This window comes from Ambystoma mexicanum, chromosome 8 (assembly GCF_040938575.1).
Source record: "Ambystoma mexicanum isolate Mex_15411 chromosome 8, UKY_AmexF1_1, whole genome shotgun sequence".
NCBI classification, from domain to species: Eukaryota; Metazoa; Chordata; class Amphibia; order Caudata; family Ambystomatidae; genus Ambystoma; species Ambystoma mexicanum.
Window position 1 is genome coordinate 433,260,058 of NC_090929.1, and position 23,987 is coordinate 433,284,044.

The 23,987-nt window shown below is 44.7% G+C and overlaps 1 protein-coding gene across 4 annotated transcripts in view; it reads left to right on the plus strand.

The window, feature by feature from the left end:
* The window catches only part of DFFA (DNA fragmentation factor subunit alpha), a 175,723-nt gene that overhangs the window by 12,827 nt on the left and 138,909 nt on the right, over positions 1 to 23,987 (plus strand). For 3 of the 4 annotated variants that reach the window (XM_069609965.1, XM_069609963.1, XM_069609966.1), the window contains exons 3-4: positions 8,967 to 9,119; positions 10,463 to 10,617. In XM_069609965.1, the coding sequence (XP_069466066.1) occupies positions 8,967 to 9,119; positions 10,463 to 10,617 (308 nt within the window). The remainder of the gene's footprint in view (positions 1 to 8,966; positions 9,120 to 10,462; positions 10,618 to 23,987) is intronic. The other variant, XM_069609964.1, reaches the window with a different exon arrangement.

The following is a 23,987-nucleotide window of genomic DNA, read 5'->3' on the forward strand; positions in this document are numbered from 1 at the left end:
GGCCCTTCCTGCTGCAGTTGTCGCATGAGGTGCCCATAGCTGGTTATCTTGGTACAAAGGAGACTAAGCAGAGGCTCTCTGCCCATTTCTACAGGCCTCGGATGGGAGTAGAAGTGGAGTCCGACTGCAGGACCTGCCAAACTTGTCAGTTGTCTGGCAAGACTGGAGGCAATGTAATTGCCCCACTGCAGCCATTGCCAGTGGGTTGGCACACCGTTTGAGAGGGTGGGCATCAACATTGTCGGTCCCCTTGACCCTCCCACCACTAGGTACCCTGAGGCTATACCCCTTCGGACTGTTACTGCCAAGGTGTTTGCCAGGGCTCTCCTGGGCATTTTCACCTGTGTTGGATTCCCTAAGGAGGTTGTCTCTGACAGAGGATCCAACTTAATGTCTAGTTACATGAAAACCATGTGGAAAGAGTGCGGGGTAACCTACAAGTTCTCCACCTCTTACCATCCCCAGACCAATGGTCTGGTTGAGAGGTTTAATAAAACTCTCAAGGGCATGCTAGGCGCTTTGGAAGAGCCCCTAAGGAGAAACTGGGATCTCCTCCTGCCATGCCTGCTGTTCACTTACAGAGAGGTACCTCAAGAGGGTGTTGGTTTCAGTCCCTTTGAGTTACTCTTTGGACATCCTGTGAGGGGGCCCCTTGCCTTGATCAGAGAAGGTTTGGAAGCCACCCCTCCAGGTCCTGCCAAGCAAGTGGGGGACTATGTGTTAGGCCTCAGACGGAGGATGACACAGATGATGGGTCAGGCGACAGCAAATCTCAAGGCCAGCCAGGAACTGAATAAATACTGGCATGACCTTAAACCCTCGCAAGTGGATTGGACTCCGGGACAGGAAATCCTTGTGATGGAGCCTACCAAGCCTAGCACTTTGGCACACAAGTGGACTCGACCCTTCAGGATCATCTCCAAGATGGTCGAAGTCAATCATATGGTTGATATGGGAGTCCCTCGGGTAGCCCCTCAGGTATTCCACGTTAACAGGCTCAAACCTTTCCACAGGCGAGCAGAAGTCTTATGTCTCTTGCTAGCTTCAGAGCAAGAAGATGAGAGTGAGCCCCTTCCTAATTTGCTGCATTGCAACCCTCCGGATGGCTCAGTGGAGTGAGTACATCTCTCTCCCTATCTGACGACAGAGCAGCAGAGGGCCTGCAGGGCTTTGCTGTGGCAGTACGCCTCTCTGTTTTCACTGTCACCAGGCCTTACACCGTGGTGTAGGCACGAAATTGACACTGGTGACAGTGTGCCTGTCAAAAACAGGTGCTACCGTATGTTAGATACTGTTAAGAACCACATCCAGGCTGAGGTCGCCAAGATGTTGGATCTGGGTGTTATTGAACCCTCAACCAGTCCCTGGTCCAGCCCAGTCCTGTGGTCCTTGTTCCCAGGCAGGTACCAGGGATTGGAGGTTGTGTGTGGACTACCGAGGAGTCAATGCCGTCACCAAAACTGACGCACATCCATTGCCCAGGGCCGATGAGCTCGTGGACACAATAGGTGCTGCCAAATTTGTGAGCACCTTTGACCTTACCTCAGGCTATTGGCAAATAGCTCTGACGGACCATGCCAAGGAAAAGACGGCGTTCTCAACACCTGAGGGACTCTACCAGCTTAGGGTCATGCCTTTTGGGTTGAAGAATGCCCCTGCCACCTTCCAGAAATTGGTCATTATGCGCTCAGTGGGCTGGAGGCCTTTTGTGTGGCCTACTTAGACAACATTGCCGTCCACAGTTCCACCTGGGAAGAGCATTTGACACATCTGGATAAGGTGTTGCAGGCCTTGAAAGGGGCTAACCTCACTATCAAGGCCACCAGTGCCAGATAGCTCAGGGGAAAGTCACGTATCTTGATCATGAGGTAGGAGGGGGTCAAATCCAACCTTTCCCCAGTAAAGTACAGGATTTACATGACTGGGAGGCTCCCACTACTCAAACCCAGGTGAGAGCTTTTTTGGGCCTCATTCAGTATTCTCGCAATTTCAGGGCAGACTATGGGACCATAGCTGCACCACTGACGGCTCTGACTTCACCCAAACAGTCTAGGAAGGTTAATTGGACTGATGACTGTCATAGGGCCTTTGATGGCTTGAAAGAAAGTCTGTGTGGTGCACCTATGTTTTGTGCGCCTGACTACAGCAAACCCTTTATCGTCTAGACGGATACCTGCAACACTGGAATTGGAGCTGTCTTGTCCCAGTTAGATGACAAAAGGGGGGAACATCCAATCCTATTCATCAGTAGACAACTCGGGGGTAGAAAAAAAATTAAGTGGGCTACTGAAGGAATGTTTCAGTATAGTTTAGAGCCTTAGGCGTTTTAGGCCCTACCTTACGGGGTCTACCTTCAAGGTCCAAACTGATCATAAGCCCGTGAAGTGGCTTATGCAGATGAAGGGTGAGAACCCGAAACTGTTCAGGTGGTCCATTAGCCTACAAGGGCTAGACTTCACCATAGAACATAGACCAGGGAAGAGTCACAATAATGCAGATGGCCTTTCCAGAAGGTATGTTGACTGTCTGGATGAGGGTGTCTATCTCGTGGGAGATTAGGCACCCTAACCTCAGTCTGGGGGGCGGGGGAGCCACTGTGATGCTGGAAATGCATTGGAAGGACAGCTGTTGGGTGGAAGTTCCATATATGGTGTTGTGAAGTCCAGACCAGACTGGCTGGAGCCTTCCCAGTGACTGCATGTTGTGGGTACACCCTGTGGGTGGGACCTGGGTGAATGGAGTGCGTGACCAATATGCACTTCTTGTTGTGGATGTCTGGTTTCTGGTGTTTGACACAATGACTGAGACAGCCCTGCCTGAAACTGGTATGAATGCAGTGTGTAGCGTTGAATGGCTGGGTACTTATCCCAACTCCCATTCCTTGTTGTGAGTGTCTGAGAGGGAGGAGAATGGCCTGAATGCACTGTATGCCTGATTGGCTGGTGACTGCTGAATGCCCTTCTGAGTGATTGGTTGCCTGAGTGTGACCCAGCAGAATGAATGGGAGATCAACTGGTATATCTTGGGGCCTCTCACTGCTAGAAATCGTTCAGAAGCTGAAGTTGAAACTGACACTTAATCTCGAAGCCGAGCCTGAAGAAGAAGGTTGACTGCTGTCTCCCTTCGCAGAAAGCCGTAGAGACTGATCCAATAGAGGACCTGGATAGGCGCCCTCTTCCCATCCTCCGAGGGACCATCGAGCACCGCTAACCTTCGCCGAAGCACCCTGGAAGTCAGACCCTCAACAGGCTGCCGACCGGAGACTGGGGCCGCCGAGGAGAACGAAGATGAGCACAGGACATTCCGACCAGGGTTTGCAGGTTTGCTATAACCGCTGGAGGCCTGTCGAAGCAGTGTTGCCCAGAAGAGGGGACTGCTTGACGCCGTGCCACCGACGACCGGAGCCGCAATGCTCCTTTTGCCTAAGACTTTTGATTCATGGACGCACTCGTCCGCACCGCCGCCCGCCTTATCCCGCCGGAGAAGGCCAGGCCATCGACGCGCCGAGGGGCATCCGCCGGTGGGTTTCCTGCCACCCAACGACTGTAGAGAAGCCGGACGACTCGACGTCCTTGCTGGGCCACGGTTCTTCACAAACTCTTTGCGGTCCTGAACTATCGTCATCGAGGTGCCCCGCACGCCTCCTCCTTGCAGGACGTCTTCGCTCTGTCATCGACGAGCACCACTGGGACCGGAGCGGCCGCCTCGACGCCGAGTTCACTTTCTTTGAGGGATCTCAACAATCCGTGGCTCCTGCTTTAAAGGGAGCCGCTCAAGAAGGATCTGTCGATGACTAATCGTCAAACTTCTAGAACAATATATGGGCTGGACTTGTGATATATCTTTACTTTTAAGGTTGCCCAGGTGGGGGGATCTCAACACAGAACTGTGTCTAGTGGTAGGGGCCAGTATTCTGCCAATTGTTCTAACCTACTGTTTTTCCTCCTATGACTATTGTTGGTTACCTTTATTAAGTGATTTGTGTGACATTTAACAAGAGTATAGTTTCTGCCCTTTAATGAAATCTGATAATAATTGTGGTACCACATAGAACTATATATATTTGCCATTGTAGATTAACTGAGCACAACGTGAGTTATTGTGATTGTGTATATAACCTTGAACCTTAATTATATAAAGACTGTGTTTTAACTACTACAGTGTGTGGATATTCCTTTTTGGGGGCTTGGGGACTACACTGTACTTAAGAACCAGCCGCAATCACCTACTGAGAAGCTAGGCCTTCCTTGCTCGACTACGTTACTAATAATAGAGAATCTTGGCTGGGGTCCTCTGTGCCTCTCCTCTGCCATATAGAGAGCAGGAGTACAGACACCCGCTCCAGTCTTTACAGCCACATGTGGGTGTTAAGAAGGATTTCTGAACTCTGACCTGAAGGGGCAGAGGTTCAGAAGGCCAACCTAGTTTCTTGGAACAGGGTAACCTCTGGACAAGCCAGACCAATCAGGGTAGCTATGGCAGGCAGTCAAGACTAAGTTTCAAGAGGGGTGAGGGTGACTGAAAGGCCTCAATGAGCACACAAAGCAAGGGCACTTACAAATTACTCCAGACAGGTGTTATATTAAAAATATAGACTCATTTATTACAAGGCCTTTGTAACATAGACCATAGCAAAGAATCCCAGTAACACTAGACTAAACCAATACATCACAATCAATACAATATATATACAAGACCAATGGGGGGTATAAGGGGTTAAAATCACTAAATATGTAGACCACCTAGATGGGGAGGAAAACGGGCAGTGCAGTAATCTTTAAACCCAGTTCCACATCAAGAATACACCTAACTAAGAGGCCGTCCAAGCCCTACGAAGAGAGGAGCCTTGTGCTGAATAGTACAGGCACGCGCTTGTGCCAATGGACAAAATAGGGTCTCTTCAAGGGTCTCTAGCAGCTCAGGCAGGTGGATAAGGTGATGAAGAACAAGTTCCCAATATTCAAGCAGGACCTCCACTTGAGGGCAGAGGCAGTTTCAGAGTTTCGGCATGGAGTCGCTATTTCGCAATAGCTGTGGAAAGGAAAGGGGCCCTCGGGGGCCACTTGTGTGTAATAATGGGCTCCTGCGCTAGGGGCCACCGGTTGGGGTAAGGACTACTCACCGGTCCCCGATGCAGGCAGACCCAAACTTCGCCAGTACAGTCCACTTCGCTGGCAGGTTCGAAAGCTACAATCGGGACGTCTCGATACCGTGTATTTCCTGAGATGCAGTGAGGATTCCCAAATGGGACAGTGCCGATTTCTCCGCTCAAGGTGGAAGAATCAGCCCAATTCCACTGCAGCAGGCTTCAGGGGCAAGGGGGTCACAAATGCAGTGCTTTTGCACAGGTTGTTGCCACAGCAGGGCAACACGGTAACCGTGTTTACTCCGGTCCGGGCGTACTCATCTCACTTCCGACCTGGGAACGCAAAGTGTACGAAATTCGGTGGGAGGGTGCCGTGGACACAGAGCTAGCAGTATACCAAGTTTCGAGGGCCTCCTCGAAACAGCGCCGGTGACAGAGCAAACATCCTGTGTAAGCTGGTCAGCCCACTGGTTGGCCCAGGGACACTTCCGAAGAGGCTTACTTGCAGGGTTTGGTGACGGTGCCGAGAATAGTTGATCCCACTATTCCAATGGGTCGAAGCGCCTTTGCAGACCTTCTAGAACGATCAAATGCAGAGGGGTCCCACAGGACAACAGCGGGCTCGGGGTGCCAAACCTTCTAGCGGGTCACCAGCAGATCCTTGACTCTGCTTCTTGTTGCAGGACACTTGGCTCCTTATCCTTTGCTCGGTGTGAACTCGGGAGATCGACATGGTAGTGGTGTTTTCAGCCTCCTCTTATCCAAAGTTTCCTTCGCGCCAAAACGGAGAGGACCCAATGGGAGATCTGCTCACAAACACTCACTCCATACGTGGACCAATCACGGACCACGGTGGTCCCAGGCATTCAGGACACTCCAGACTCTCTGGCACCCAGGATGTGTATTGGGAACAGACATCCCAGCCCACATCCTGGAGGCACACACAAGGCATGCAGAAGCCCGCGAAAGCATTGGGTTTCGCGGGAAAGTGCATGACCAAATAAGGACTGACCCGGGTCGACTCGACCTGGGGAAGGTGAAGGGGCCAGATGGCCAAAGGACAGGACAAAGAACCTCGTGGCATGGCCATAATGGAGCGAGGCCACCTATTCGTGCCAAACGCGGTTAACATGGTAAGAAAGGATTACAAATATATGAAAACGATAGCTGCCACCAGTCCGGTCCATGACACATCTGCACAGTTTATAAAAAGTCCAGCAAGAGTTTCTAGGGCCTTTTTAAAATGACTAGAGACCCAAGTGTGCTGTAAGGTAAGTTACATTGCACGCTTGTTACATGTTGCACACAAGTTATGACATGAGGAAAGGACTAAGAGAAACATAGTCTCCCAGTACTGACTGTCTTAAGGGCATGTCAGTTTCCCCATAAGAAGTGAGCGAAAGCCCAGAGGAGTGCAGCATAGGGCTGTGCTTCTCTGGCAAAGTCAGTCAATAGTGTTACAACAGCAGCAAAATGTTTGGGGTTTGACACATGGAGGGAAAATTACATACAATTATGAAATCTTTCCTAACAGTGGGGAAACCTGAAGAAAGAAGAGGAGCCTGCCCCCCTATCGTCAGGGGACAGGCCCCCAGCCAGCCCTTCAGCCAGTCCTCAGTGTGCCTGGGTCACCAGAGACAGCCCTTGGAGGTACTGTTAAAAGGGTGACTGACTACAGCAGTCACCCCCATTGTGACATACTGTTTATATAGTGTTATATGGAGTATGTCAATGTGTATATATATTCTGATAAAATCATCACTCCCTCTCTGGATAAATTCTTGTCCCACGTGACCAGAGAAGGGCAGCCGCTACCTGAACCCGTCCCGGGTGTGGCTCCCTGAGGGAGGGTCATATCAGGGGGAAGAGTACCCTCTTGAGAGGGAGAGAGACTGGTCGCAAGAAACGCAGTCTTTCCAGAACCTTACTGTATGCAAAACCGGTTAGAAGCTGGAAAGCAAGCAGAGGACTGCCCGATACTGGAAGGCTGCTGGAAACGGTGTCCAGACGATGCTGAGAAGCCAGAGGTTTTCCATGGTGAGGTCGAGGGCAGCGCAAGGCTGTTGCGAGACATAGGAGACCAGGAGAGAAGCAGTAGAACGCTGTTTTGAGACACCGGCAAGCCACAGCAACCGCATAACGACATGAAAAATGCCAGAGCAGCCAAAGCAAATGGTGAGCACAAAACAGAAAAGCGGGACACCAGCGCGCTTCTGGGCGAATGCCACGGTCCTTGGGGGAAGTTAAGGAGTCTGCTAAAGCGGGCGTAAAGCCCTGTTCTAAAAAGTGAAAGTAACGAACAAGAATGTGGAGGGTCAGTGACCTAGTTGAAGAAAAGGGCACGAACAAGGCTGTTGCCTAGTAAAGTGCGCAAGTCTGAAACCCATCTATATGTGTAAGGCAGTGTGAAATGGCACGCTCCGAGTTTGGAACCCGCACCCAAACATATGTGTGGAACATTGTTAAGGCGAGTCTGGAGGCCTGCACCTGAAAGGAGAAGTAACTTGTGAAGTCCTGGTAGGAGAACAAACCAGGCAAAAGTGAATGCGAGTCTGAAGACATTTTAAGAATGTGAAATTTAGGAGAAGGGAAACCTACCCCCTGAGTGGAATAGTTGTAAAAGAACTGTGAATGGAAAAGAACTGTGGGGTAAGTCAGGGGTGAGGAACAGCCCAGTGTGTGATGCTAGAGCAAAAGGATCGTACCCCATTTGTTGGAAAGTTGTCTTTTGCCAAAGAAAAGAACTGTGGTAGAGAATCTGAAAACTCGAGGGAAGGGACGACCTTCCCCCATCGTTCCGAGATCTGTGAAACCTTGGGGAACTTTGATCATTTGTGCACCTTTTGGAATTTTATGTCGGAATATTAAAGAAGACTATGTATGGCCAGTTGAAAGACAGTTTCCCTTTGCACTTTTAGATTGTAAGGGTCAAGATAGGATTTTGGACACACGACAGAGAACTCTTTATATTTTTGGACACTCTGACACTGACCTCTTTTAGTTTCATTGAGGCAGGGAAACCTCTCATAGTGTTAGGACGAGAGAGTTCTTTCCTCAACCATTCTTTTACTTTTATTAAAGTTTATAACAACCATTACAATGGCTCTGTGTCTGAGTATTACTCCTGATTAATTGCGGTATATATTTAAGTATTGTTAAGTGGAATGTTAAGTAGGGAAAAGAAGTAGAATGGGGTTTATATAGAAAGGGAATTTTATGTAGACTTAAAAAGTTAAGCAGGGGTATGACATTAAATATATATATTTAGACATTAAGAAGAAAAATGGGACAGAGGGGAGGTACCCTGGCTTGAGGTAGTGGGATAGTGCGGCAGCCTACCGGAGGCTCCCCAGCAAGATGGGACCACCTGCAAAGACCATTCTCTGGCCTCACACTCCATGTGGGTGGTACCTAAGTGTAGGTATGGGGTCTGTGGCACCAGCCTCACTCTAAGGGTCCCTGAGACCCCTCTAAGGAAGGGTGAGCTGACGTAGGAGCTCCCCATTTAGTTGGTGCTCACGCCAGGGGAACTATAGGGAATTAGAAAGGTAAGGTTATTTAAAGTATGCTTTTTATCATCATGTCTATTAGTGATCAAGGAACCCAGGGTGTGGCCCATCTCCCATTTTAGCATCTTTATCAGGTGCAGCACCCATCTCTACCCAGTCTGCTTTGGGGTGCACGGGTGGTTCCCATGGGGACAGGCCCTGGTTCGTGATGAGATGTGTGCTCCTTGCACGGGCCAGGAAACAGGAGCTACATATTTCTTATCTGTTTCCTTGGACGGACCATCATGCACCAGCATAGCTGCCACGAAACTTGTACTTTGTTGATGTTTACCCTTTTACTGCACACTGTGTTTTCTGTTTCTCTTGTGTAGTGCTGGATCTCCTACCCTCACCACAAACTGTCACTCTAGTACTGGAGGAGGATGGCACTATTGTGGATGATGAAGACTACTTCCTGTGCTTACCTACGAATACCAAGTTTGTAGCCCTGGGCACAAACCAGACATGGACTCCCAGGGCTGTAGGTATGTGTGGGAATTGTCACCATTTGATGATAATGGAATGGATTTGGCTGATGCTTGACAGATATTTGCATTTTAAGGGCCCTGCTGACCCGTACGCCACTGCAAGGACTGGTCCCCGCGTTACTTGTTCATCCTCTCTTTAAACACATGGCCACCCTGGCTCTGATTACCTATGGCCCATAATTTATCATATCGGACAAATATGGTGATGTCACTTTCTATGAAACCCATTAACTTGTCATTTGCAAATTCGGGGATTTCCTGTTCAATTTGAACATCACTGACATGCTTACAATTCATCCTTTGCTGGGCACTTGTATATAAATATTACAGAAAATTCTACCCTTTTCATAAAAATGGGGTTAAGACTGCCCGGCGCTTTTCTGGCATACAGGTGGGAAAGAGTGTCCCTAATAGTTAAGGAATATGTTGACACAAAGTTTACAACTCTTTGTCGTGCTGGGAGGAAAGGTTTTTGTAGGAAGGCGTTCTTTTACAAAGTTTACATTCCCCCTTTGAAATTCCTTTTCACTGCTGGTGAAAGTTGTATTGAAACAGTTCGCAAAGAAGAAAAACAGCCCAGGCTGGAGAAAGTGTCCTGGTTATGTTTGAACTGCTGATCGTTTCTGCATATTTACTTAAATTACTTGTATTTTTACTAAGTCCTGTGTCTGCATCCCATAGACTAAGTGCCTATTAATAATCAGATATAGCCCTTTATATGTTCCATGCTTCACTCGTAAATGATATAAGGTTTTTGTCCCATCACATTTCCTAGTACAAACGTATGCAGAGTGTGCTGCAGTATGCGAAGTAGAGCCCACAGGTTAGCGGGGGAGACGAGGGCATTATTACGGTATATGCAGTTGTTTGTGGGCTGAAGCTTTTCAATTACCTCCTTCCTGTGGTGTGATTGCCTTCCTTTGTCTCCCTTCTCTGCAGAGCAAATGATTGCTGGGTAGGGACGCTGCCTGCCATACACAAATACTTTATTCAATGTCAGCATAACTTTAAAATCTGAATTTTTCAAACCTGCCTTCTACAGAGAGGTCTTCTAAGTCACACACAAGTGTGGTCCTGGCAACTCACTAATCCACACTTGAAACTACCTATAAAATGTGCACTGTAACACTGATGGAATCATTTACAGTAGTCCCAGGAGTGTGATCTCCATTGAATCGGTGAAGGGGCTTTAACTGTTCCATGCTTTCCCCTATATGTACACCACCTTCATTGTCCATACTCCTTTCTTGACCCCTTCAACCTGCTATCCCCTTGACATGTGGCACATCGCAAAACAAATTGTAAAAAAGAAAACATTTTTGTTCGTTCTCAATTCTCAGGGGAAATTGGATCTGCTGTAGCTAATCAATGTCCAGTGCCTGCCTCACTTTCAGATGAACCAGACGCCTCCTCTCCGCCAAGGTGGAAGCAGCTGGCTGCACAGATGAAAGAAGACCTTTCCCGGGTCATTCTCCTATCCGAAGACGATCTCCAGGTATTATTGTGTTTTTTCCTAAGACTGAAAGAAAAACAACATGGTGCAAAGGGCTTTTAATTGGCAAAATCATTGTCTTTACTAGAAATGTAGGCAAGCAAGTTAGCAACAGAAACAGGGGGTGGCCCTTTAGAGGTCTGACTTAGCGTTGGCAAAGAGGGGTGTAGACAGCTGGGCATTTTACTTGCAGGTGAGAGGAGAAACCTCAGGCATGAATTGAATGAGTACCAGGCAAGTGAACAGTGAACTCGAACAATATATGCTCTTACATGGATGAGTTTGCTCTGCAAAGAACAGTCAGCCCAGAAATTGTGCAGTAGGAGCTTAACCGATTTCAGTTCCATGGACACAGTGTGGTCCTGTGTCTCTGTCATAAAGTGGCACAAACGTGAATAAGAAAAATATGAAACCAAAGTGAAATAGTTGCATAGCTTTGGGAACCAGTAGCAGTTCACGAAGGGATGGGAAAAAGGAAGGCAAGGAAACGGGAACCCAAGTAAGGCATGCTTCAACGAAAGAAAATATAATTCAGAAGGGAACTACAATGTAATATAGGCAAACACTGAGTAAGATTAAGGCAGGAAACTGGCACAGAAATTAAACAACTTGCAAAATTGAGCCATGAAAATTCGTGTCGCAGGCCTCGAAATGCTTAAACGGACTAGGCGACTCTTCCAAGGTGAAAAAAAATTCCATATGAAATCATAAGCAATATGGCGAGCTACACTGAATCAAACGATAACCATGCACAGGTGTAGTTCACACATAAATGTACTCCGATACCATGAGTATGTGTTTGCAGGCAAGCATGTAAAGCCAGAAAGGGCCGAAATCACAGATAGTGTGGGTTCCATCAACAGGTTCAGGTGCTGAGCGTACCCGTTGAACAGAAATAAAGTGAAACATAACAGATAGAAATAACTGAGTGGTCAGAGCAACAGTGGAACTCAGACTTGTGCTCGTAAAGCAGGCTGCAGAGCCAGGAGCGGGAATTGAAGTATGCAGCAGTAATATGAAAGAGGGAAGAGCAGAGCAAAGCCACAAGATAATTCACAGGAGACACAGCCCTTCTAAGCAACCTGAGGATGCAAGACAACGCTTGTATCCGAACTGCTGAAAGGCATTTGGCTGAGAGGCAAAATCTATTTCAGTGGTAGCTTGCAGATCAGAGAATGTATAGTTGGTAGCAGCCAGGCCTGATAAAAGAGCAAAAGAAAGGACTACTATCCATTTGGAACATAGGTCACAGAAGCTGTACCTGTGCACCTGGCATGTCTGAGGCAAAGGAGAACATTCACACGGCTAATAGGCTAAAAAACCTGTGTCTAGTAGTCGGGGGTGGGTTCACAAGGAAAGTAGGTAGTTACCCATCTAGTATATGGTCAAAAAAGCTATGCCTGCACAGTGGTGGATTGGTGTAAAGTATTCCTGCAAAGCAAGAGAACACCACACAGATGGCACATAGGTCACATAAGCTGTTCCTGGTCAGCAGTCTGGTATGGGAAGCAAGAGGAAGCAAATGGGAAAGGTTGTACATAGATAAACAAAACCATGCTTGTGCAGCAGACTGGTATGCAGTGTAGAAAGAAAGCAGCATGTTGGCACAGATGCATCTATGCTACATTAGCTGTATCTTTGCTGAAGATCTGTCTGAGATGTGGGAAAATGCACAAATCTACCACCCACTTTAAAAGAAGCTTGCAGAAGCTCTATATGTGCACAAGACAGTTGCTACAGATGTACACCAGTCAGCTGCTATCTAGGAACATGTTCCAAGCAAGTAATAAGCTAATGGGACAATGGCATCCGCATTTCCATCTTAAGGTTCGAGATCTGCATTCGGCCACGGGGAAGCTGAATGTAGTGATGCTGATCTACTTTCTTGGGCAAATATTTTAGTTTCAACATTTTAAGCCCTTTGTTGAATTTTGTGCTGTGTTCCCTATCTGTGGCTTATCATCCTAAAATGCCTGAAAAATGAGGTGTTGTAAGACCTCCCCTTTTTGGACTTGTGGCTCATTGAAGCTTTAAATAGCCAGTCTTTCCACATTCATTTCCAGACGGCCCCGTTAAGTACATGGCTCTGTCTGTTAAATTTACATTTTAAAACTTTGAGTATTTACGTTCTTGTTATTATCGGAAGTTTGCTCAGGTTTACTTTCGTGTTTTAACGTGACGTAATATTATTTTGTCCAATTGTTTGTTTTATAGCTTAAGACCATTTGTTTTGTTGTGTACTGTTTTGTACATGCAGCTTTTCATCTTAAAATGGCCGCCACATAAGGAATCATAGGCCTTTCTCTTTTTGGACTTGTGACCCTTGAGCGCTTGTTGTTTCTTCCCCTTGTTAGACAGTTTAGCGGTTTTACACAGCGGACGCGCCAAAGGCATGCTTAGGTCAGGTGGCAGAGGGAGAGGTCCTAGTTAACTTGTTTTCAGTCAGAAAATATCCATCTGTGTTGCTTCTGTATAAGAAGGAAGCACTTGTAGTACAGAGAGAATATATGTAGACTCTTTCCTCTATTACTATAAGAAACATTTTTACTAATAAAATTGTAGATCCGTTAAAAATTAAAGCAGGCCTCAAAATATGCACTTGCAACTAGCCATAGGTGAGTGAAAACATTACTCTTGGTGATACGGAAGTTGTGTGCTGTGTGCATATTGAGAATTGATTGAAGGGCAAATAACCTTTTATGCCTGGATAGTATCTTGCAATGTTATATTTTTACCCCTGATTGATATCTTTAAAAATAAGGTAATATCTATCCCATTAAAAGGGAAAAAAGACTTTTTGATCAGTGCTTGTGTATTGCTGAGACACAAGAGTTATTTCACTTGATCTGTAGTAATATTCCTGACTATCTGTGTTCATGAAATCGGACTAGAAGAGTCTGCTAGACTTGTAATAGCAACCGCAACTTCCCCATGCTATCTGCTAATAGGCAATGACCCGATTAGTTCTTAAGGAGAATGAGTAGTCATTATAAACTGTGAGGCTTTATTGCTACCTGAGCACTCCTTCCCTGGTGTGAAAGTAGCACAAATAGTGCCAGGAAAATTGACTATCTCATGGTCTGTGACCATGAATATAGTCCTAGTGTATCGACCTCCGGGCCAGATGAGACTTTCGCAGGTCGCCTTATGGAAGCAGTGTCTGTTTGCATTGCCATCTAAAGACCTTACAGTATTGGGAGATTTCAACATCTGTCTGATTGTCCCTTTCTGTTACAAGTTTGCTCCTTCATCACCAATTTGAGTATGATAAACGTTGGCTAAATAATAGGTGAAATCCACATTGCTAGGCCTTCTGCTTGGCTCCATGGAAGAATTCCAAGTGGTTACACCAATCATCCTAGAGTGAGCAGACCACTTCCATTACAATACCATTCCATATAAGTTTGCATGTAAGTTTGCATGAAGAGGTAACTCTGAATCATGCTACCCCCTGTATTAGGAAAGAAACACTTTGAATTAAGGTACACATGGATTCTTTGCTCACTTTGCTTGCACATACCTATACTCATTTATACTCAGATGGTGAAACTGGTTTGTAGAGGCTCAAATTCAGGATTACATCAGACATGGACAAGTTAATGTCTGTTAAATCAATAAAACTCGACAATTGACTTGTAGGATTTAGATGGTTCATTCCTGAGCTAAGGGACAATAAAGAAAACTACAAAAAAAACAGAATGGCTGTGGCAGAAACCTTATTCTGAAGAAGCCGTTGCTGTTTACAAACTTCAATTTAAAGGGTAAAAAGCATTCATTGCCTAACCAAAACATAATTGTGATTCTACTGCGTTTGGATGGGCACACAGCCCTCAAAAGGAAATATTTGTAATTTTTAAACATGTTTGGTTCCTAAAATAGGGTCATCTCAAATGGTCTCTTTATTTGAGTTCTGCAAACAGATAGCAAACTTCTTTAGTGATAAAGTAGAAAAAGTAGAACTAATCAGAGCTTCACATATGAGCTATCCCTTTTCTAATGTGCACGTGTTAACATATTATTAAATGCTCTCTTCTACGGAAAGTAGTTGTTTTGCAAATGGTTTTATTGTAAACCATCATTATTATTTGTAATTTTATTAAAATGTTTATAGTAGCAAGGTACTTTCACTTAATGATGTATATACAAATACTATCTCAGTGACAGAGAATACATAGTCAAAAATGAAGAATGAATAAGAAAAAAAGAAAAAATAACGGCCTATCCAAAACAATTTGATCTTGCGTATCAAGACTACCATTGATTGATTCAAAATTCAGATTGATCAACATGCAATGTGCAAACTTAAGCAACAAGTCTCTTTGTGATTTGCCGTTATGTCCAATACAGAAGGAGAACTAAAAAGAGATGAACCCCTCTTTCAAGTGACCTTCTCTAAATCGGCTTGGGTTCCAGTCATCATCACCTCCTTGATTCTATCAAAACTTACACTAGCAACATTTCTGGTTCTAAGTGACAAATGGGCCGTTGTCATGAGCCTATACCACAGATCTGCACTTACGACCTTGGCAGGAGAGTTTATGTAAGGTTCAAAGGTTATTGCTCTGAGCTTCTCTTCCCTGATCTTCAGTTTACACTGCTTGTACATCCTGATTTTCTTTTCTCTTCTCTGGAAGTCTTCTGTCCAGAACCTCCATGTGAAAAGTGTGGTGTTTTACATCAAACGAGGACACCCTTGCACCTCATCCATGACCTCCCCATTTTGTTTAGCGAGTCGGGAAAAGATAACGGCAAGGTTACCCACCTCCTCTCAACCATAGATAGGCCATTCCACCAGCTGGCCAGCCTTTTGTTTGCTTTCCCCACATTCCGACTGAGTTGGACCAGTCTAGCTTTCGGTCCACAGATGACCATATTTCTTTATTCCCATGGACTCCTGCCAGTCCCACAAGGCTTTCGATAGTAGGGTGAACAGGAAGAGTGAGTGGTCGCTCACATTGTTTTTTTTACTACCTTTAGATCTTTCACCCATGCCAGCTCCCTGAAATTTTGTAAGCCATAATGCAATAACGCAATTAAGATGATGTGCACGGCTCTGTCTAGTCTGTGCGGTTACCTGACACATTCAAAGCTTTCTCTTGTTTCACCTGATGAGGTAGCTTCAGTGCTCAGGTCATGTATTATTAACTCGTGCCTATCTCGGGGATATTCCATATAATTTGAAAAAGGATATTATTATTAGTCAATTATATAGCATTTAATGCTGCATTTAATGCTGCACTCCTCCAACTGCTAAGCACAGGATGGCATTGAACCCATGTTGCATAGCTTTATCTGATTTCCTTCTAAGGGGTGCGCATTGCCCCTGAGCTATCTTCCCAGCTCGGAGTCCTCTTCTGAAAAAGCCTGTTTGACCCTAAATCGACGCCCAGTCATAAGCCAGTTTCCCTCCTTGCAGAAGTCAGTAAGCTTTTGTGGTCTACTCTGGCTGCTCAATTTTGTAAATTCATAACCTCTTGTGTGCTTCATCTTTTACAAGAAGGCTTTCATCCCAATCGACAGACAGAATAAAAAAAATGTTTTAATTCAGATTTGCGCTCTCTAGCTTCCTTTTTCCACCAGCCTGCTTTTGAATTAGTCAAAGAGGAAAAAAACATCCTTTTTCCTCAGACTCTGCAAAAAATATAGAAACCGTTGGCTTAATCCAGTCGATAATGGACTATGCTAATTCATGATCATGGATTACCTGGGGATGTTCTGAGACGGCTTCGGGTCAAACAGAATGCTGCAGCTCGTTTGTTTTTAATTTACAATGTGATGTTCCTATCCGTACCTAGCTACAAACATTTTACCGGCTTCTTATTAGACAATGTATAGCAGTTAAAATGCCAGTCATAATATTCTGATGACTAAACAAAATAGGAACGCCTTTTTCTCTCCTCATGCTTGAACTGTATCTCCCAAGCTAAGCTCTTCTTTCGGCATGTCAAATACATTTGACAGTGGCAAGATTTTCTCTAGCTCATAGAGGTGGTCATTCTTGTTTTGTCCTCTCCCCCCCACCCCTCCGAAGGTGTGAAACTGAAAGCTTTGCCCACTTTCAATGTTTTTTGGTGCAAGTTTAAAACCTGGATTTTTTAAAATTAGCTTTCAGTGTTTAACTGTGGTACATCAATCTGTGCAGTTTGTAATATCACCAGGAAACCTTTCGGGGTAACACTGCATTCTTCAAAACCACCAAACATAAACTGTCAGCGAATAGACCAGAGAAGTTCTACATGAGCACTAGGCAGGTTCGAGGTACAAGACCAGAGACTACTACATCGGCTTTAAATAGATCACTGAAACTATTTGTGCGGCAGACACAGTATCAAAGCAAGAGGCTACAACCCAGGTAGCACATTTGTGACAAACTGTGCAGGTGTGGTTGAACATCCCAAGGTGCACAAGCAAAGTAGAAAACTACCACCCAAGAAGTAGAGAAGCCATCCTTGATTATGCTGCCCGCACGATAACAAGCCGAGCAGGGGGAGGCCTGGTGATGACTCTGCAGCCATTGCGTTAATCATCTACTCTTCATGGGCCCCACCCGTTAGGGCAGCAACATTGGTCAGAGAAGCTGCGCTTGTGCAGGAGCCTTGTCGAATTTAAACACGCACGACCCTTCCACCCAGGTACACTGCAACAAATTTGAGAACACAACTGGTCACATTCTAGCACTAAGTACAATTTGTGTAGTAAAACACAAAGTTGAAAATATTCAAAGTGATTGTCCTCAGCATGTGTATGTGTTCGAACACTGGGGCAAGGACTACATTTTTTTTTTTTTTTTTTTTTTTTTTTTTTTTTTTTGAGCAAACTGGCAATTAACAGACTTCAACTGAATCTAGTTCTTGTCTTTCTGTACACAGATGGTCCAAACAATATCAGAAGCTTTGTTTATGTCCTAATCAAGTGTCTGTCGTAGCCAGCAGACACCACCACGGGCTGCCTGAAACTGTAGTTCCTTTATCTTCTCTTATGGCAGAGAATTGAATTTAGTAGGGAAACTTGAGTAAAGCTATATCAACCAATGATAAATGTTCTGGAAACAGTCTTCTATATGACTGTTTGACTTTGAAACCATTTTCAGTGTAGAAGATGAGTGGTGCTTAATGGGTACTTTGTGGGTGTTGGGGTGGCCAGGAAGGGTCCTTGTGATTACGAGGGATTCATTTTGCGTGCACCGTGTTGTTGTGTTTTTTCTTTTTAAATTTTTTTTTATTTTATTGGTTTTTACAAACCTTTAAAATATGTACAACATAAACCCCCACGTATTAGCATATGTCATATCACAAACTCCAACAAACAAATTCCAATAGGCCATCCATATCAATATCTCACACGTCTAACATCAACATATGTTATAACATTACTGTTTGGGAGGATAATTCCTTCTGTTGATGTCAAACGTGTTTCAATTATTTTCAGCAGCCGTGTTAACGGGAATATTAGTTTCACATCAGTTCCTTGAAACATCAGCTTCCACCATTTGTCTGCACACAAGGATGGATGGTTTAGGCTCCAGGGACCCAGATGAATTGTCCTCTCAGATCTTAATTTAGTACAAAATAGCACTAAATGTTTAAGTGATTCTTTTGTACAAAAGCACAGCCTATATTCAAGTGTCAAATGATCATAACCTTTCCACAGCCAAAGCCGATCAACGGTTTTAAACATGTTCAGTCTGAACAACATAAAAAGTCGACGTGCATGCGGATCAGGAAATAGTGCGACATAGTTCTGGAGAGTATTAAACGCACGTGCCTCTAGTGGTGCGTCACCCATTCGACTGGCGGCCGATCTCTCCACACAGGTTTCATCCCAGTCTATATGCCGTATTTTGAGCTTGGCTGCTTCCGGGTTCTCCTGGAGCATGTCGGCTTTGATGTCATATTTTTTTTAAATTGCCTCACATCTATTTAACCACATATTAACAATTTTGGAGTTAGCGGGTAAGACGTCATAAAAGATCTCGAATTGTGGAATCTGCGCACGAAGACAGGTCTTTCTATAAAGATTCAACAGACTCCAACATATTCTTGCCTGTATCGATATTAATGCAAGCTCATACCTTATACATGACGTCTTCACACCTCTAGGAAGGGATAGTACCTTGGTCCAGAAACAATTTTCTAAAGAGGCCCAGGTCTCATGTGGACAACCAAGGGCATTTTCTGCCCCGTAAGTCACGACCGGGATGACCTTCTGGTGATAAAAAGACAAGACGGGGCGTAAAGAAAATTTAATGCCTGGCTTGCTAGTTGGTTACATTTCCGTTTGGTTTTCGCAAGCCAGGGCCCGTCATTTATAGTAGAACTTATTGTCATCCCAAGATATTTGATAGTTTGAGAAATTTGAAGCGTTTCTTGTCCTAAGGACCATTTTATGTTTTTTCTGTTTGACACGCCACCACCATTCAGATTCTGTAGGACCAATATTTCGCATTTCTTTGTGTTAATCGCTGGCTTGTTGGATGTGACGTATCGTTGCACCGCATTTAATTTTCTTTGCAACCCGATCGGAGTCACATCCATGACAATCAGATCATCTGCATAAAGCAGCCAGCTTAAGTGTGTATTTGCGACTTTTGGCGGGAAGGACTTGACCTCGTTGATTGTGTCGCCTATGTCAGAAATGAAGAGACTGAATATTGTTGCGGCCAAGGGACAGCCCTGTTTTACTCCTTTAAAAGTGTTGATGGAGGCAGATAGAAGGCCAGATTGATCCAACCGAACTCGAATAGAGGTCTTTGTGTGGAGTTCTCTGATTGCTGCAGCTAAATCCAGCGGACACCCCCACTTCCTCAGTTTAGTCCACAGGAGCGTTCTGTCAATGGTGTCGAATGCATACGAGAAATCTATGAATGCTAAATACACCTTTGTATTTAATGTAATGGCCTCCATTTTGATTATATTTAGCAATAATAGATTCAGCGAACATCCCACCTTCTTTACAAAACCTGACTGGCGCATGTCCACATGTGATGATGTTATCAGCAAGACTAGTAATTTTTTCTGTAACATTGTGGCATAGATTTTACCTAACACGTCCAACAATGCGACAGGCCGGTAGTTTTTCGGGTTGGATCTATCGCCCTTTTTAAAGATAGGTACGATGATCGCACACTTCCACGATTTAGGCGTCTCACAATTTTGGACTATCCTTTTAAAAAGAGTATCACAAAACCCAGCCCATATATCTGGGAACTGTTTGATTGTAAAATTTGTGAGCCCATCAGGGCCATCAGGGCCAGGTGCTCGTGAATTTTTTGCTTTTTTGATGACATAGTCTTTTTCGAAATTCTAAGTCCCACGGTTTAGGCATTTCTTTTACTGGAGTTTCCGAGGACTCGGATGAATAGTACAAAGCTCCAAAATGCGCTATCCAATCAGCTTCTGACACCATGCATGCTTGAATCGCGTTTTGGGGAGCGTGCAAGTTATTCATAAGGCACCAGAAGTCCTTTGTGTTTTTATTTTGCAGGATCCTCAACATTCGTTCAGCGTCGTTTTGCAACATGACCACCTTATGTGATTTTACCCAATTTTTGTACCTTTGTTTCGCATTCTTAGCTACTTGCAGACGGGCATGTTCTTCTAGCATCTTAGCATGTCTTAATTCACTACGTAGCAATTGCGTTTGTTTCAAGAGCTCCAAGTCGAAGCAATGAGTGCGTACGTAGGACTTGTTTTTAAAGCCTGTCTTTTTGGGTTTAAATTGTATCAATAGCTGTTCATATTCCAGAGATTTACTGACATTACAGTACTCACTTGTAAGATTTTCAATTTCAAGATAATCTAGTCTCAGGCGTACCCTGTTTGATTCAGCCTGGACTTTATACTGCCACATTGGTTTCGAGGCTTTCAGCCTTGTTAGAAATTCTACTACCAGCATGTCATGGTCGCTCTCATTTTTCTTTGTGACAGTCACTGAGCTTATTCGCAGATGTAAGGATTCTGAAACAAATATGTAATCAATTGTTGAGGCTAAGTTAGCCCGATGCCAAGTTTTAGCTGGTGGCATGTCATTACGCGTGTTCCCGTTTAACATCTGAAAGTTACGTACAGCCATCTCCTCTGTCCATGATTGGATTAAAACCCTTTTTTCTGTATCCGCTGGTTGAAACAAATCAATATTCAGATCACCACAAATTATAATATTCGTCCATACTGAATCCTCCATCAGAGAGTCCAATATTTCCATTACTTTATCCATAAAATCTTGTTTTCCGGCCCTTTTATGATTCCAATACGTGTTTACCAACATTATTAAGTCGGTACACATGCCTGAGCCTCCCAGAAATTCTATAGAGGTAGTCTGAATAAATGGAGTATGATTGGTTGAGTTAACAATCCTCCATCCTGAAGATCTTCTAATCATTGTGAGCAAGCCTGCCATAGGACCACCCTTTAAAGGTTTAATTGCCGGATTTAGTGCCACCTCGAAATCATTGGAAACCGGGGCTTCCTTTAGCCATGTTTCCTGTAAGCAGACAATCTGTAATTGTTCAAGCCAGTTTGAATTGAATAGATGCAGGAAACCACGGGTGTTCCAAGATGCAAGACTGCACACGTCCTGTGCTATTATTTTTTGGCATTATTGCTGGGATTTGCTGTTCAAAGCTTCAGACAACCAAGACCACTCATTAATTTCCATAGTTAGGTTCTCGAGAGGGATTCTCGAGCCTTCATTTGAGGACAGGAGTGTCGTTCCGTTTATTGTTATTGTTATCTTGTCTTTTTGCTGAGGTGTTTCCATTAGTGGCACGGATAGATCTTGACCTAAATACTTTGGGGCTATTTGATTATTGTCCTCTTTAGAGTCCAGTGATCGATACTTCTCCTCAAACTTATAAACATCAAAGCCCAAGGAGAACAATGCTACATTGGCATCCAAGATTGAGGACGCAATCAAGGAGGATAAAACATGTAAGATGACTTGTCGTTTCTGTTCTCGTCAAAGAATTCCACAATCTTCAAATCATTGGAGCTAATAGCTCGCAGTGATGGCACCAAGTGGAGGAGCCTGATGGTGTTCTCTCTGTTCAATATTAAGTTGTCAGAGGGTTCCAGCCTCTCAATTATCAATTTTTGAACCGGGATTGACAAAACGGTGCTTCTGGATGATGAGCCTTTAGGGAATAGGACACGTGTTTCCGGGCCTTGTGACTCCTCAGGTCTAACGAAACTTTGGCCGATTTCACGAGTTCCGGGTGAGTATTTTTGGTTCCTTTTTTTTCTCCCATGGCACCAAACAAGGGGACACGCAAGAGTTGGGTCCTTGAGCATTGGCACTCTCAAGATGTTGGGATGCTAAAGTCCTCATCCTTTTTTCGTGTAAAGTTAGAAAGACCGGACTGACCAAACGTCTTGATTGTAGCGGTAAGCTGTCGTCCTTACTGATGATCAGGCAAATTCTGCCATTTGGAATTAAGGCCTCTCGAGATACTTGCAAGGGCTCCTTCGAGCTATAGGCATTGGTGTCTACTCTTGAGGCCATACTCGATACATGATGCTCCTTTAGGCAGCTTTGTATGTTTTGATTTGTCACGCTCTTAGTACTGGTCGACTCAGGGTTCACGGACATTTTGGGATCCTTTTCCAGGTCTATGATAGCGCTGTCTTCGTAAGTTGACAAATTTAACAACTCCCCTGTTATGTCCGCCGCTGTGACCATTAAGGCCGCTTCGATGTTGTCTGTCGAGACAGCTTGCACTGCAGGTACTTGTTGCCGTATATTATTGGTTTGAGCAGACACCGTAATGGAATTTTTTGTACTACTAGACGCATTCTGTGCTACGTTTATGTTCCGCAAGAATTTTCTGGCTCCTTGTAGAGATTTATTTTTCCGACTTATTTGATTATTTATTTTTTTTTTTTTTTTTGTTTCCTTTAGAGGTTGCGAGCTGACCCGTTTTGGTAAAGCAGGAATTGTCGGAATTTGAAGACCCCCATTGAATATTGAATACACCACCTGTTGTGGCGCCTTAGGATCCATTGAGAGCCTGTTGTCGGCCACGGCCACAGCCTGCTCCAAGTGTGAGGAAGAGGCCGCCTGGAAGTCCGTCTGCACCTGATTTGCGCTGCTACGCGCTTGTTCAAATGCAGTGTTAAAAGAGATGTCTGCAATCGGGGCAATTTCGCCACCTGCAGCAGTTGATAAGTCAGCAGTTTTTGGAACAGATGTTTGTTCATTTGTTCCTGTCGAGGGTATAGTACACGACTCACGTAAGGCAAAGGAAGTTGTAGATTGTAACGCAGGCACGTCACTCAATCTTGGCAGTGGTCTAAGATCAATGGACATGGAGTCCACCTTTTCCACAGAAGTGGAATGAAGGGCCTGTGTGCCTCGTTGATCAGCTTTTTGATTAGATAAAGTAGTGTCAGTTGCGGATGTTTCAAGGTGGCGTTCTTTATTTGGTCGATGGCTCTCAGATTTAAATAGCGCCAAAGCCTCTTTTGCAACTTCTGCCAACAGTTTTTTGTCAAGGGTATCACTTTTCCTCTGATCGTGTAAAAGGCTGTATGATGCGTCAAGCCGTTTTATACCTTCATATTGTTCATGATAAGATCAGTCACATAGTTGTTCAAGATGGATTAGTTTCGATAGTACTAAGGCCACCGTTGTTAAGTCCGTGGTTGCTTCATGCATGCTTTCATATAATTTCATGAACGGTGCCAGGGAAATTGCTGTTGAAGATATCAATATTGTTTGGAGGTCATGAGGTAAAGCAGGGATGATTTTATTAGGAGAGGACTCATGTCCCTGAATGATTGTAGTGGGAGTTTCCCTGCCTTGGCGAATTTTTGGGAAAGGACGTTCCATGAGAGAGGATTCCGGAGAGTCCTCTAAACATGCTTCATTCATTCCAGGAGACTGTCAGCAAATCATTATCAACAGATGAATTATGTTGTTTCGATATTAACCTCTTTTGAGATAACAGCAACTGGCTAGATACATCATCCAGATTGAAGTTGTTCTAAATAAGGTCATCTGTTTTTGTTCTTTTATAGAACACTTTGTTCCAAATGTCCTCATTCGCTCCTGTTAGTTGGTAATTTGATCTTTTAGCTGGATGTCTGACCATTTTGATTGATGAGTGCAGACACCCTCTGTGGGCGTTCTCATTGCATGTGTTGTTCATTGCTAATAAGTTTGCCAACACTTTATTTGCAATTTCCAAGGAACCCCTTCTGTTGTCCTTTTGTGTGAAATCGTCCTTAAGTAACACGATTTCCTGTAAATCTGTGTTGGTGTTTTGCTCGTTAGTGACTGTAGTAGGGCTTGAATGAACAAACGCATCGTCCTGCAGCGCCTCACACTGGAGGTTGCCGAAAGCCGCTGCCGGCGAGCAAGCATCCGAGGAAAATGCA